The 14,594-nt window shown below is 36.6% G+C and overlaps 1 protein-coding gene across 6 annotated transcripts in view; it reads right to left on the bottom strand.

The window, feature by feature from the left end:
- CCNI (cyclin I) overlaps window positions 1-14,594 on the bottom strand; it is a 41,888-nt gene continuing 27,294 nt past the window's right edge. For 3 of the 6 annotated variants that reach the window (XM_003414138.4, XM_023553340.2, XM_010594123.3), the window contains 5 exons: window positions 9,416-9,544; window positions 5,409-5,483; window positions 5,136-5,276; window positions 4,535-4,765; window positions 1-619 (listed from right to left, as the gene is read on the bottom strand). In XM_003414138.4, coding sequence (XP_003414186.1) covers window positions 176-619; window positions 4,535-4,765; window positions 5,136-5,276; window positions 5,409-5,483; window positions 9,416-9,544 — 1,020 coding nt within the window. In that variant the 3' untranslated portion in view covers window positions 1-175. The remainder of the gene's footprint in view (window positions 620-4,534; window positions 4,766-5,135; window positions 5,277-5,408; window positions 5,484-9,415; window positions 9,545-14,594) is intronic. The other 3 variants (XM_064285681.1, XM_064285683.1, XM_064285684.1) reach the window with 2 other exon arrangements.

The raw sequence follows: 14,594 nt of genomic DNA, 5'->3' as shown, positions 1-14,594 counted from the left end.
CTTAATTTTGGATCTTTTGATATAGTAAACATGTTTTTTTGTTTTTTTTTTCTGGCTCACTTCAATTCAGCCTGATAAGGTATGTATCCCTTATATATCCTCTCCTGGTTTTGCATGTTCTCATTCCCAGAGTAGTCTACCTTAGTTTTGCACCTGAAGGTAACACTTGTTCAAACTACATGACAGAAACAGGCTGCAAAGGTGGACAAGGGGAAGCATGTCCCTCTTGCCTTGACAAATCAGTGCCACACACAGAACCCACATTTTCTGAAGCATTGTCTTCATTATAGAGCCGTTTGATTCCATCGTAGAAGTCATCCACTTCCATTTCCTCTACTTTTCGTTTAGCAGAGGTATGCTTGCACCCACTGGCAGCTGGGAGATGATGGCAGAAGGCTGCTGTACCTCTTACTGGCACTTCTGGTTTGCTGTTGTCCTTGGAGAAATCTGGGCCTGGGACAGAGGAGGAATGTAATCTGAACACTCCTTTGTCACAGGTCACCAGGGTGTGCTTGAGGGGACGGTAGACATAAACGGAATTTAGAGGCAGGGAAGACTGCAGAGTAGAAAGGTGATGTGCCACAAGCTCCCGACAGTGGATCAACTGGGAGCTATCCATCTGGCCATGGGAGGAAAAAAGCACAATGTTGATACATTAATGCAGGCTTCTCTGTCATCTTTGCTGCCCACTTTTTCTCTGTGTGCCCTCTATATCTCTGTTCCCTCATCTTTCTTTCTTTTTCTCTCCCCATGTCTTCTACCTCAAACTCATCTATTCTTCCAGCCTACTTACTAACTTCTTAGAAACTATCCCCAAATCTGTATATCTAATATAAAGCTCTTCAGAACCTGAACTCTGTATTTGGGAATGTATGCTGGACATCCCCATGAAAAGCAGGAACGACAGTATTCTCTTCGGTTTACTGCTTTATACTGAATGTCTGCTTTTGTTCAATCTGTTTCCTGTCTAGAAGGCCCTTCGTCACTCCCTCTCTGACTCTTCTAATCTCTTCAGTGGAGATTAGGGTGCAGATTAACAGTAACAATTTAAGGAAGAACCCAGAGGCAAGAAAAAATTTAAATCAGGGATGGGGAAGGCTATCTGGCTAAGAATTTAGAACAATTTTTTTGTTTTTATAATAAATGAGAATGTTTGACAAGCTGTGTTTCTGTAGAAAACAGACTTGACAATACCAGGAACACCATTTTTGCTCCATGTTTTAATTTTGGAGTTTCACTAATTCCTTCATATCCTTCAGGATTCAGTTATCAATGCTTTCTGGGGTCATCCTTGACCACACCCTCTTTCCCCCCTCACACACCAAATTCAAATCATCTGTTTCCATGTCAACTTGCCATTATACGTACCACATTATATTAGAATTATCTATTTAACCACTGAACCTTTCCATTATAGAATGGGGTATGGATTAAATCATATTCATCTTTTTATCTGTAAAAGTTTGTAGAACAATGACTATACATGGCAAGTCTTCAAAATCTGATTTGTAGTGAACAGCCTAACTAGTCTCTCTGCTCAACTTTCCCTATAATTACAGCACTAGTCAAATAATCTTCCTGTAGGAGTATCTCTTTCCCTCCTACTCGGATTTTTTCAGTGGCACTCCAATCCCTACCAAAAATAAGCTAAACTCCTTAGCTTCGTATTACGGCTTCCCACAATCTAACCCCAACCTACTTTTCCAGCCATATTTCCTATCATACCCCAATTTCTACTTTATGTTCCTGCCAAACAGGCTTGTTCTCTATTCTGCACAAATCTTGCCTTGCTCATCCTCCTTCTACCTAGTGAAATTGTATTTCCCATTCCTTCTGGGCCAGGCTAACTGTCGCTACCTCCAGGAAGACTATCTTGACCATTTAACTGTCAGGGATCACTTCTTTCCAGTCTTGGGATACTGCTCTATTTTACAGATTTCTTTGGACACTTCTTAACCAAGCCTTATGCATCCTTACATAATCTGCAGCACCCAGCAGGATTGTTTGCAATACCACAGAGAAAATAAAACACACTCTACAAGAATACATTTGGTCACAAAATTATTTTTATCTCTAAATATTTTGTTACCCAGGATAAGTATCAGTGGAAAGAAAGATGAAAGCCTAGTGTTAGCCATCATGTAAGTATAAATCTAAAAATACCTGAAACTGTTAAACACATGAAAATGGTGGATTTTAGTATCTACTGTCTTGTTCACTGATATTTTTCCCCCAGTTTGAAAGGCACTAGGTAAGACCCAGGGGCCCTGGTGGCACAGTGGTTAAGAGCTACAGCTGCCAACCAAAAGACTGACAGTTGGAATCCACTGGCCACTTCTTGGAAGCCCTATGGGGCAGTTCTACTTTGTCCTATAGGGTTGCTATGAGTCAGAATTGACTCAACAGGAAGGGGTTCAGGTTAGCCAAGACCCTATGGATAAGATACTATTAACTAGTATTAGAATCTTTTTTTCCTCTTTTAAAACAGAAATTACACAATAAGATAACCCCTGACTATCAAGCTTACTACTGTAGGCTAGGTCTTATCTACACTTCAAGGATGTCGAATGAGCTGAGCCATACTAAAAATAGGGGAAAAAAAGCAGAGTGAAGAGGGAATGTGGGGCCTGGAAGTTCTTTAAGGTGACTTAGCCAATACTGAAAGAAACTGGCAAGTGGAAAGAAGGTTATAGTGTTGAAACTATTTCTAAAAGTACCTATTTTAATGAACTGTTCTCTAGCAACTGAATAATACTTAGTGACCTAGAAAAGTAAAACTACTAAACCTACATGATAAAGATTTCATGCAGAACCCTGAAAAAATGACATGTATTTAAGTGAAAGAAAAACAGTTTGTTACTATACTTTTCTGCTTGAAAGAAGTAGGAAGTTTTATTTTACAGGTGAGGACTGGCAGAAAATGTTAGAGTTAGAAAGGACGCTGGTGATCACTGAAACCAGTATCATCCATATGAACTCCACTTCCACCCAGTCCTAAGCTATTAATAACACGGATGTGTTCAAAATAACACAGTGAAACAAATCCCTTCTAGTCTAGCACAATATGAATTTGTTCTAACAAAACAAAATAGTTTGACCCTTGTTGAGATCCAGTGGAAGGAAAAGAACAAGCATAAATACTGGTATTGCCACAACTGCAGATACCAGAGAAGTTCTATACTGGATCTGTTAAAATGACTTAAAATGAACTCATTCTAGTTACAGGGAGTTAAGAGAACATTTATTGTTATTTTCATCACTCTCTCTTCCAATCTGGATAGAGGAACTATTTCTATGTGTCCCTTGCTAGAAAAACCAAGAAAACTTCACTCCCTAACACTCTAGGTAGCCAAAGTAAATTTTCTGTGCCACACTATTAATCTGTATGGTGGTTTATGATAAAGTCCCTAAAAATTTTCACTAAATGCATCTATCTCCAAGAAATTATTCATCTGCATTACGGTATCTCAATGGAAAGAAACACTTTTCTAAATTACTTCAATCTAAGACATGCCATTATAAGAACATGATCTCCCCCATAAAGAAGAGATAGCCTGTGTACAGCACTAGCTAATACACCGTTCTGATCATCGTTCTTATAATGGAAAGACTCTCAGCCCTTCTCTGCTCTCAAACTAGGACTCGAAATTCTCAGAAGCTAAGAGGTAGCAGCGAGGTACTACTTAAATGCCTACTAACTTTCACAGTTCACACCTGTAAGACTACCAGTTATAATTATCTTACAACAAAGTACTATTCTTTTGTCTTTCTTTTATACATTTTATTAATTCAATTAACTACAGTTCCTTTTATGTTGCAAAATATTTTGAAATTGAGAATTTAACAGTCTTTTCTCTATAATCCAATAAAACATATCAGAATAACTAATAGCTAAATGAGAATTAACAGAGCAATATAAAGGGAAAGTAAGTTCATGAGTCCTTTGGGGACTCAGCTGGCAGAGGACCAGGACGTACAGCAGACCTAGATGAATCATTTCTATTTGCTGACATGAACAGAACCAATAAGGATCCTCTCAAAGTAGCTGCTAACAGAGCATTACTACCAACTTCCCATTTGAGTCACGAAACGTCTTTCAGAAAGATAAGCTTCCACCTGCCAAAGTCTAGTACAGATACTTCATTTTTTAGCCAACAATAAATTATCTGCTTTTCTAACAGGCAATTTCTTGTAATTTTTAAGTGTTTCACGTAACTTTTATAAAATGAATGAAGTATAGAAGTACTATAAAGAAACAAATGTAGCTAGAAAGTTTCTTTATAACTAAAGGAGAATGTATTATTGAGAATCTTATTTTTCAAAACTCAAGAATCAAGAAAATACTATCTAAGCCTTAAAATAAAACATTTAAGCCATAAACTTGAAGTGTGTAACACTTTAATCGTCTCCCCTTAAGAATGATTTGCCATTACAAGACTGGAATTATTCTTAAGTTTTATAACCATCTGGCAATCCTATGTACTGCAACAAAAGAAACTTATAATGAACATTATTTAATTAGACTGAGACCTACCTGTGCTTTCTGAAGCAGTTCAATTGTAAGAGGAAGCCAATCAGGAATGAGTTTCTCCATTTCCAAACTAACCATGGCCAGAGCAAGCATGGAGCCTTTGAAGTGCAGAAGTTGGCTACAGGCCATACAATGGAGGAGCTGCTTGGTAAGGACCGCCAAATGCTGGGACGGGCTGAGTGTGGGCAAACTGAAGAGTAATTGAGGCCTAGCTGACACTGCAATGGCATGGAACTGAAAAATCAAAGAAATATCATTTTAGTTTTTCTTAAATGTCTAGGTAAATTATATACAGAAATTGATATAACGTTCTAGGTATTACTCAATTTCTAAGCCTGCAATTCAGTGATTTGATAAAAGCCACTGCCGTAGAGTCGATTCCGACTCATAGCGACCCTATAGGACAGAGTAGAATTGATTTGATACATACCCTAAATTCTAATCTTTTCTTGGTTATGAGTCAAAATTGACTCAATGACACCTACAACAATTTCAGTAATTTTCTTTTTCCTAAATATCAAAACAAATGAATAGTATAATTCTCAAGTTACTGAAACATGACTACACATTCAAATAAAAACTTAGAGACTTCAGTAATATTTACAATGTGGAGAAAATCCAATGGCGTGGCTGTGTGAAGATCCCAATTCAATTTATCCAGAATAATTCTCTCCATTCTCAGAATTTCAGATGAAGAACATCCACAGAAACTGTCTCTTGCCAACACCTTCAATACTGGAATTCTCTACTCAAAGGGAGGTCAGGAGGGAGAGGACAGGAAAGAATAAACCGATTTTCAATTTTTGTTCAAACAGAAAGCCAAGTTAATAAACAAATTTTCAAGAGAGTAACATAGTCTTTTAAAGAAAAATATTACCTCATCCTCCTCAACAGTCTTGGCAGCTAAGAAAAAACAGCTGATTGCAATACAACTCAAATATTTTGGGTGGGCCTAAAATTTTGAAAAGGAAAAAAGCAACTTTAGTGAGGCTTCAAAATGCTGAGTATATTAAAAAAATATATATGCAGATGAGACAAGTACGCACACAATTCTACGGAACTTGATTAATCTGATTCCCATCACTGCTTTCTAGGTGAGAACTAACTTTTAACATCACAGCCCGAGCCATGAGATAGTCTATGGAAATAAGCTCATTACACATTGCTGGAGGTTCAACCAAAGCCAGCTAGCCCAAGTCTAACCCTTCCATGACCAACAGTACAGACAGTGACTATGAACTTTTTCAGCCTCGGGGGTTTACTGGGAAGCTGCTGTGGCACTGACAGTGTGTGCTGCCACAAGGCAGAGATTTTTATGACTGAAACCAAAGAAATGGGCATGTGCCGCAAACTACTGTTTTTACAGGGTATTGTATGAGGTGTCTGAATTTTTGGTAGAAAAATACAGTTTTTGAACATTTTTTACTTGTTATACATATGGACCAATAGACCCTGGTAGAACTTTGGGGTATAATTAGTGGTACTTCATATGTACCATTAAACACTTAGGGTAGGCTTGTGGGAGAAGGCAAGAAAAAAAAAATTCATAGTACCTACCAGAAATTCAGACACACTCAGTGATTCAGAATGCTACTATTAATAAAAACACTTGGTATAGACGAAAAATTCAAAGAAAATAATCAGGTTACCAAAGGGTTAATTTCTATCAGGCAGAGAAAAGCTTGATTTTTAGAAGACTTTTTTTTATTTAATAAATATTCCCTATATTCCAAAACATATTTATATATATACATATATGTGTGTACCTGTGTATTCTTTTAAGCTAGTTTTATTCTCTTTACCTGTTAATAAAATATCAGTAAGATAACATGCTACGTATTAGGGGAATTAAAAAGAAAAGAATTTATTAAAAGAAGGCTATTAGTATATTTCAAATGTTTAAACAAAATTAGAGGATGCTAGTAAATAGCAATTATCTAATGATTAAGTGTCCACAAAAAATTCTATATCCAAGTTCTCTGGTAGGAATGAAAGGCTCCTAAATCTGTATAGAACCAATTAGTAAAAAAAAAAAAAAAAAAAATCTTTCTTGGCTTTGATACAAATAGCAGGGTTAGAATTTGCCTGTTCTTATTTATAATAAGGCAGGCTCACTTTCAGTGTGTTTGCCAATTCAACATTAGAATCCAGTTTTAAAGAAGTTAGAACAATATAGTCTATACTGAGTGACAGAGAGATAAGTTAGCTAACACACAGAAAATAGTAAAAGCTGTTCTGACATTTATTTTATACTTAAATATTATATTTGCATGAGATTGTGAATGCTTTCCAATGACCACAGTATGGACTTGATTAGCTTAACATTTAAATAAACATGTCAGGTAACCGCTGCCTAGGGACAAGTGGCACAAAGTCTAGGAATCTTCCAACCATCTCTGCCTACGTGAGAAGTAAAAGCTGGTGCAATAACTATGAATATTTTTTGGAGCATTATGGTTTAGAAAGTACTTTCATAAAAATTATCGTGTTTATTACATAAGACAACAGTCTTAGAGAGGTTAAGTGACACCACACAAGTGATCTAAGAAGTGAAGTCAGGTCTTGCTATGGGTTTTCCAGGCTTGGTTATTTCCCCTCTTATGCAGTTAATCTGAAACCCTCATCCCGGAAGTCATCTAAGTTTATTACAAAGCAAGAGCCTAATAGACAACAACTTCAGGTAGGCAACAAAATCCCCAACCTCCACCCCTAAGTCAAGAGTACCAATAATAAATTTAGTAATAAAAAGAATCACACAATGTCATTTTTTTTAAACAGTTCTCAATCCTAGTTGCGCATCATAAGCATCTCTGTAGTTTGTTTCTGCTTCCTTAAATACAGACATCCAAATCTTACCTCCTAGAGACTCAGATTCAGAAGGTCTGGGATAGGGCCCAGGTTCTGTAATTTTAAAGCGCTATATACAGATTTCTTTTGCACAGCTAGGTTTGAGACTCCATTCACTGTTGCAGACCTTTAAGAGCCTTTATTTAAGCTAAGAATACATTTTAGGTTAATTATTTTGATCTAAACGGACCATCCCTATGTATTTTCCATCTCTAAGTAACGGTAGGAAACCCTGGTGGTATAGTGGGGTTAAAAGCTATGTCTGCTAACCAAAAGGTCAGCGGTTCTAATTCACCACGCATTCCTTGGAAACTCTATGGGGTAGTTATACTCTGTCCTACAGGGTCGCTATGAGTCAGATTCTACTTGACGGCAACAGGTTTGGTTTTAAGTAAGGGTAGGAAACCCTGCTGTCGTAGTGGTGAAGTGCTACAGCTGCTAACCAAAAGGTCGGCAGTTTGAATCCACCAGGCGCTCCTTGGAAAAAACTCCATGGGGCAGTTCTACTCTGTCCTGTAGGTTCATTATGAGTCAGAACTGACACGATAGCAACAGGTTTGGTTTTTTTTGTTTGTTTGTTTACGTAAGGGTAACAACCCGTTGCCATAGAGTCTGATGCTAATAAACATGCCACAACCTGATAAATATGAAAAAATGAAATTTGGCAAAATTCTCTGTTTCATAAACTTCCCCAAATTTGTTTAAAACAATAAACTGGGTAAGAGTCTTTTTTATAATAGAAGCTACAACAGTAAGTTAATAATTTTTTGAATATACAACCTATGAAAAGACACTAACCTTAAACTGATCTTTCTCTGAAATTACCTATGCAAAGTAGGTTAGCTATGGTAGGGGAACAGGGAGGAGGAAAGGGGGACCTGGTGCTGAAATAAAAGTAGGCATCTCAGATAATCCGGATTTCAAGCTATTACCATCCTTCTATGAAGGGTATTGTAAGTCTCTTGGAAGCGTGGTGGCGCAGTGGTTAAACATTCTGCTGCTAACCAAGAGGTCAGCAATTCAAGCCCACCAGTTGCTCTGTGGGAAAAAGATGTGGTAGTCTGCTTCTGTAAAGATTTACAGCCTTAAAAATTCTATGGGGTGGTTCTACCCTGTCCTACAGGGTTGCTATGAGTTAGAACTGACTTGAGAGGAATGGGTTTGGTAAGTCTCTTAAGAGTAGAAGTTTGAAACATAAAAAGGTAACTGAGTAGCAACCCAAATTCTTCCACTCCACAATTCTTTAGCTTCTATTTTTTTAATACCTAATAACAAACAGTATAGTATCCACAGCACTATATTTATAGTTCTCCCAGTTTATGTATTTCTAGGCATACAAATGACTATAACTGAATTTGCTTTTCTACTTTCATACCTTGCCATTAAATAAATGCTAACTTTCTGCTTTAAATCTGTTGAAGGCCTACTATAACCAATTTCGCAAAACATAACCAATGATACATTATACCAACAAGGACAATAAAAAGTGATGAGTGTATTTGCATACTACCATTCAACAAAAATATACCAAAGTTGTTCAGTTCATCTTGTTCTATTCCAAATATACGCTCCTAAAAAATATTTCTGTATTGCTCAGAAAACCACACATTATGGATTCAATAAATAAGCAATGATAGAGAAAAATATGCGATAGGCTTATACTTTTCTATTTTAATTTTTTGTCTACATTTACCATACTGATCTGTTAGAAAATAACTAAATGACTATACATTCTGCCAATGCTACATGGTTTCTATTAAAATAAAAAGATTAAAAGTCATATAGGTTAAATATATTATCAATACTTAGTATAAATTATGAATATTTATAGCAAAAGCAAATTACAAAATACAACTAGAAATACTCTTGAAAATTTACAACAGTGGCAAAAGACACCAGGTCTTATTATGGTACATCCACCGTCTCCAGGAAGACTTCCCACTTCTTTCCACTTTATAGAATGTTTACTAATACCCCCTGGTTTAGCATATAAACCTTCAGACAAGACACTGTGTAAGTGTATCTTAAAATATTTACCTTTACAGTAGCTAAAAACCTGTCCAAAAGACTGCTAGCCAAAGCAAATGTTTCTGGGTAAAGGTTGAATTGGTACTTGAGTTTGACCAGCCACTGAATCACTTCATCTCTCTGGGATGGAGAAACATTCTATAAGAAAACAATTAAACAGAACAAGCTATGTTTCAAGTTATCAAGAGTGTGCTTATTAGAATTCTCTCATAAAAGGTTACCAATGCTATGGAATATGTGTTTATATGTTAAAAAAATGTTTTTAAGGTTGTTAAAAAAATGTTTTTAAGGTTATTAAAAAATCCAACAACTTGAGATAAATGAAGATAAAACTTTATGCACTGGATATCGCATTTAATATCTATACCCAAATTCTTTTATTAATAAAATCTTCACTATGTCATCTTACCAAACATCTACACACTTTAAACAGAAATGTTCTAGGAATATAAATTTAAAAAATAGGTAACACCATTATTCAATAGTAATTTTGGAATTAAGTTTTCCCATCTGTGGAGAATAAGATAATACAGTGAATTTCTAAGGAGCAGAGAGCCATTCATTTATCTTAGGACATGTAAATGTAATATGAGAACAGAATGATGGCCTATTAAATCCAAAACTAAAATCAACAGGAATAAATAAAAGATATCAGGGACAACAGATGAATTACACAGATAAATATAATGAAAGAATATTAAAGAGGAAATTAACCTGAATTAAATTACTATTTGGAAAGATTATTCCACAACACAAAAAGTAATGTTGCTTTAATCTTCCTACATATTAACTGTTGGGTATAGGCTTAATTTTTAGAAGGTACACACTTTAAAGCAATAATGATGTTTACCTGGCAGAAACAGTACTCATAACGATTTTAGCCTTAATAGATTAAGTATTACTCGTTGTCGTTTTTAATATAATTTATTTTTTGTTGTTGAGACTACACTCAGCAGAACATATACAAAGTCAACAATTTCTACCTGTACAATTCAGTGACACTGATTACATTCTTCGAGTTGAGCAACCATTCTCACGCCTTTTTCTGAGTTGTTTCTCCTCCATTAACATAAACTCACTGCCCCTTGGTTTCCTATCTTTTGAGCTGCTGTTGTCAGTTTGATCCCGTATAGACAGATCTTAAAAGAGCACAGTGCTCAAGGCAGACATTCTTAACTGGTTAAGCTAAACTACTGTTTGGTTTTAAGAAGATTTCAGGTAATATTTTTGGTTTAAGGTTTAAAGATTCTCTCAGGGCAACAGTTTCAGGGGTTCACCCAACCTCCAAGGCTTCAGAAATGCTGGATTCCATAAGAATTTGATATTCTGTTGTACATTTCCCTCCTTTTGATCAGGGTTCTTCTATAGAATCTTCAATTAAAATGTTCAATAATGGTAGCTGGACACTATCCAGTTCTGATCTCATGGCAAAGGGGACAACTGTTCACAGAGGCGATCAACCACACATTCCATTTCCTCCCCCTATTCCTGACTCTCTTTCTTTCTCTGTTACTTCAGGTGAATAGAGACCAATTGTTGTACCTTGGATGACTGCTTGCAAGCATTTAAGATTCCAGGCACTATGCAATGAGCTAGGAGGTAGAACAGAAGCAATGTGTTGTTTTTTATGGTGGCTACAAAACTCGAGGGTAAAACAACAGAACAAACCCTTTCCATCAAGTTGATTCCGACTCACAGCGACCCTACAGGACAAAGTAGGACCGTTCCATAGTTTCCAAGGCTGTACATTTTTACGGAAGCAGACTGTCACATCTTTCTCCCAAGGGGCAACTGGTGGGTTTGAATCGCTTACTTTTTGGTTAGCAGCCCAGCACTTTATACCACCACACCAGCACTGCTTTGAAGTTTGTCACTTTATCATTTGTGAGACAAGGGAAAGAGCCACCTTTTTAAACTTGACTCTGTAAGACAGGGGTAGTATCAACCTCAAGGTACTAAAATATATTAAACTCAAATTTAGAAATAAAATCAAGGTATGTGGAAGAGACTGCTAAAAACTGATACAATGAGAAAGAAAAGTCAATTAAGGGGAAGAAAAGAAGTAACACCTACCAATTTGGTACAAGGCAAAGAGGTGAACAGCTCACTTTTTAATATAGATGCTATCACAATTTGTTTTTTAAGTCATTAAAAAAAAAAAAAAAAACACTGCCATCAAGTTAATTGCAATTATAGGACAGACTAGAACTGCCCCATAGGGTTTCCAAGGCTGTAAATCTTTATGGGAACAGACTGCCACATCTTTCTCCTGCTGAGCAACTGATAGGTTCCAACCACCAACCTTTCAGTTAGCAGCCCAGTGCTTTAACAATACTTAATTGAACTTTCACTATATTCTGTTTAATAAGGAGCTATAAACCATTTCAGAAATTTCTACAAATAACTATATCAATTACTTTTAAATAAAGCACCTCTACAGTGACTGCCTATATAAATGCAATTGTAAAAGTTTATGCTTTAAGGCAGCCCCAACTAACCTTAGCCTCAAACATAAAGCAATGGAATACATGAAAAATTAAAAAGTCACAACTGTGCTCAAAAACAAGGCAAACAATTTCATGAATCAAAAAGGGAACAGAAACACAAGGCTGTTCATGGTACTGAAGCTGCAGACTGGATGGGCTCTGAATGCAAGGGATTTATGTCCTGCAGAGACTTTTGTCCAACATGACACAAGAAACGGGAGTCAAACTAGGAGCTGGATTCTCTTCCCACAAAGAGTCTGAAAAAGGCAGCAAAATACCATGGCCTAGGGCTATGGCTTCTGTAGGAAGGTGAGAGGAAGCAGACCTGGGTCAAGCAGCTGTTAGCACAGTCACTGATTCTACAGTATCCATACTTTTATGGTGCCCTGAGGTGCTACTTCAAGACCAAGTTCTAGACTCCCCGATCCCGTTGGGGCCCCTAAAGACTCCTGGGGTCAAGTGAAGACAGCCACAAAACTTCTAGATGAGAGAGGTATGCATTCAAGAGAAATTAAATCCTACCAGGATGAATCTTTAACTAAAATGCCAAAGCAAGTAAGGAAAGTCAAGCTAAGTAAGCCAGCCAAACAAATCAACGAAGAAAAAAATTCACACAAGGAGAAGGTGATGGTGTAATGATGAAAAGAGGGAGACTTTTAGTGAGGTAAAAGGAACAATGATCTAGAGTAGCAATGAGGAGTAAGAACACCACTAACTCCATCTCCAGGTCACAGATGCATGGGGTTATGGGAGAAAAAACAGTCCCCAAATGACAGATTAAATAACGGCGTTATTTGGTGTTTGGCATTAAACACCTGAAACATATAATTGTAAGAAGAGCCACAAAATAAGGGCATAATGTGCTCTATGTGTATAACAGAAGGTACACAGTTATGTGGAAATTACGACAGTGTATGATAACTAAATGATACAATTTATGTAAAGCACACACATGGCATGCAAATTCAATGTTAGTTTTAAATATTAGTTTGTTCCTTTCCAACCTCTCAAAATTAGAATGATCTAATCATGCCATAAAAATTAAATTGTAAAACTTTATTATATAAGAATAATTGTTTTAAATATTACGTAATTAGTAATTAAATAGATCATGACAGTATCTTTGAACTTTAATATACCTTAAGTTAAAATTTGAGAATAGGGTCAAAGGAGCATTCCTACATGGTCGCCATTATCATCACCAGCCAAAACTAACAATAAAAAACCCAAAAGATATTATTTCGATAAGGCATATTCTTAGTGAAATGATACTGATTCTAAAATTACTTTTTAAAATCAATTCAAACATGAAATCCCATCCCCATTAATCTGAAATCAATCAAAAAGGAATGTCCACAACAATATTTCCTAACTTCATCATAACATTTGTTTTCTCTCACAGGGATTACTCAAACAGGGTTAAGAGGATTCAGTAAGTTGGTTGAACTAATCCCAAAAAGAATTTATTAATGTACTGATTCAACATGACGAAACACAAAGCTTTATATTCCACGTGCTGCTACTCTGGTCATTAAAATACAACTCCTCTCCAGCTTTAAAACTCTAAAAGGTTCACCATTACCTAAAATATGAAGTGCGATTCTTTAGGCATGGTATACTAAATCCTTTGTGACCCACTTCTCTAGCCTCACTCACCTTCTATTCCTTTTTGCCTTAATCTTCATACTGTAAACAGCAGTTTTTAAATATTTAGTTCTTCCCTGCCCCTGGCATGTATTTTACATCACTCATGTGGTTCCTTCTGATTGGAACACACTCCTCTCTTTCACCTCATTATTTATCCTTCAAGAGTTTTTTCTACGGACATCACCACCACCACCCCTCCCTCAAAACACTTTTCCCACAAAATACAGTACAAGTTGGGCTAAAGTATTACCTTCTCCTCACTTACTGTCTCGTTATTTGACATTTCACATTTACGATGGTAAAAAATCTACTATCCAACTATTCTGCACCGTAATGACATACGTCTGGCAGTAACAAACGCCAGGGTGTGAGGTGAATAACAGTAATGCTGACTCTGATGGTTAAAGTTATAGGTCAACTTAGCTGGGCCATGATGCTCAGTGGTTTGGTAGCTACGTAATAATGTAATTTGGAAGCTATGTTATAATGCAGTCATGTTCCATTTTGTGACCTGATATAGTCGTCCTCCATTTTTGCATAACACTGATTTTGTATAACAACCCTGTCTTTGGAAGCTAACCACGTCGATAAGTGAGGAGAAGGTGTACTTTCCTGAGTTCTCATAGCATCTCCTTTGTTAGAACTGTTTTGTTAAACTTTAATGGAGGGGGATAGCAACAAATCTACACTGTAGCTGAGAAAAAATGTAATAAAAACCTGTTTTAAAGGGATCAGAGCTGCAGGGACAACCAGGCCTTGAGGAGTCAAGATTCTGGTAAGGAGATAAGAAGAGATGAGACAACATTCTGCAGTAGCTTATTTATCTCTCAGGGCATCTGCCCATCCTGAGAGCATGGCAAAAGGCTGAAAGTCTGGACAAAATGCCAAGAAAGGGCTGCTGCTGAGGGGGCACAGAAACCAACAGAGCTTTTGGCAGTATTACAGACAAAATTTGGAGATTTGAAGAGCCAAAAACCTAGTCGGGGGAAGGTCACACAGACCATGACACTCAGCTTATTTTCCTCTCAAGACATTTAAAGAAGTTTTTAGAAATT

The sequence above is a fragment of the Loxodonta africana genome, chromosome 5 (genome assembly GCF_030014295.1).
Source record: "Loxodonta africana isolate mLoxAfr1 chromosome 5, mLoxAfr1.hap2, whole genome shotgun sequence".
In the NCBI taxonomy this organism is placed as follows: domain Eukaryota; kingdom Metazoa; phylum Chordata; class Mammalia; order Proboscidea; family Elephantidae; genus Loxodonta; species Loxodonta africana.
The sequence above is the reverse complement of the archived record's forward strand: the minus strand, read 5'-3'. Positions and strand labels throughout refer to the sequence as shown.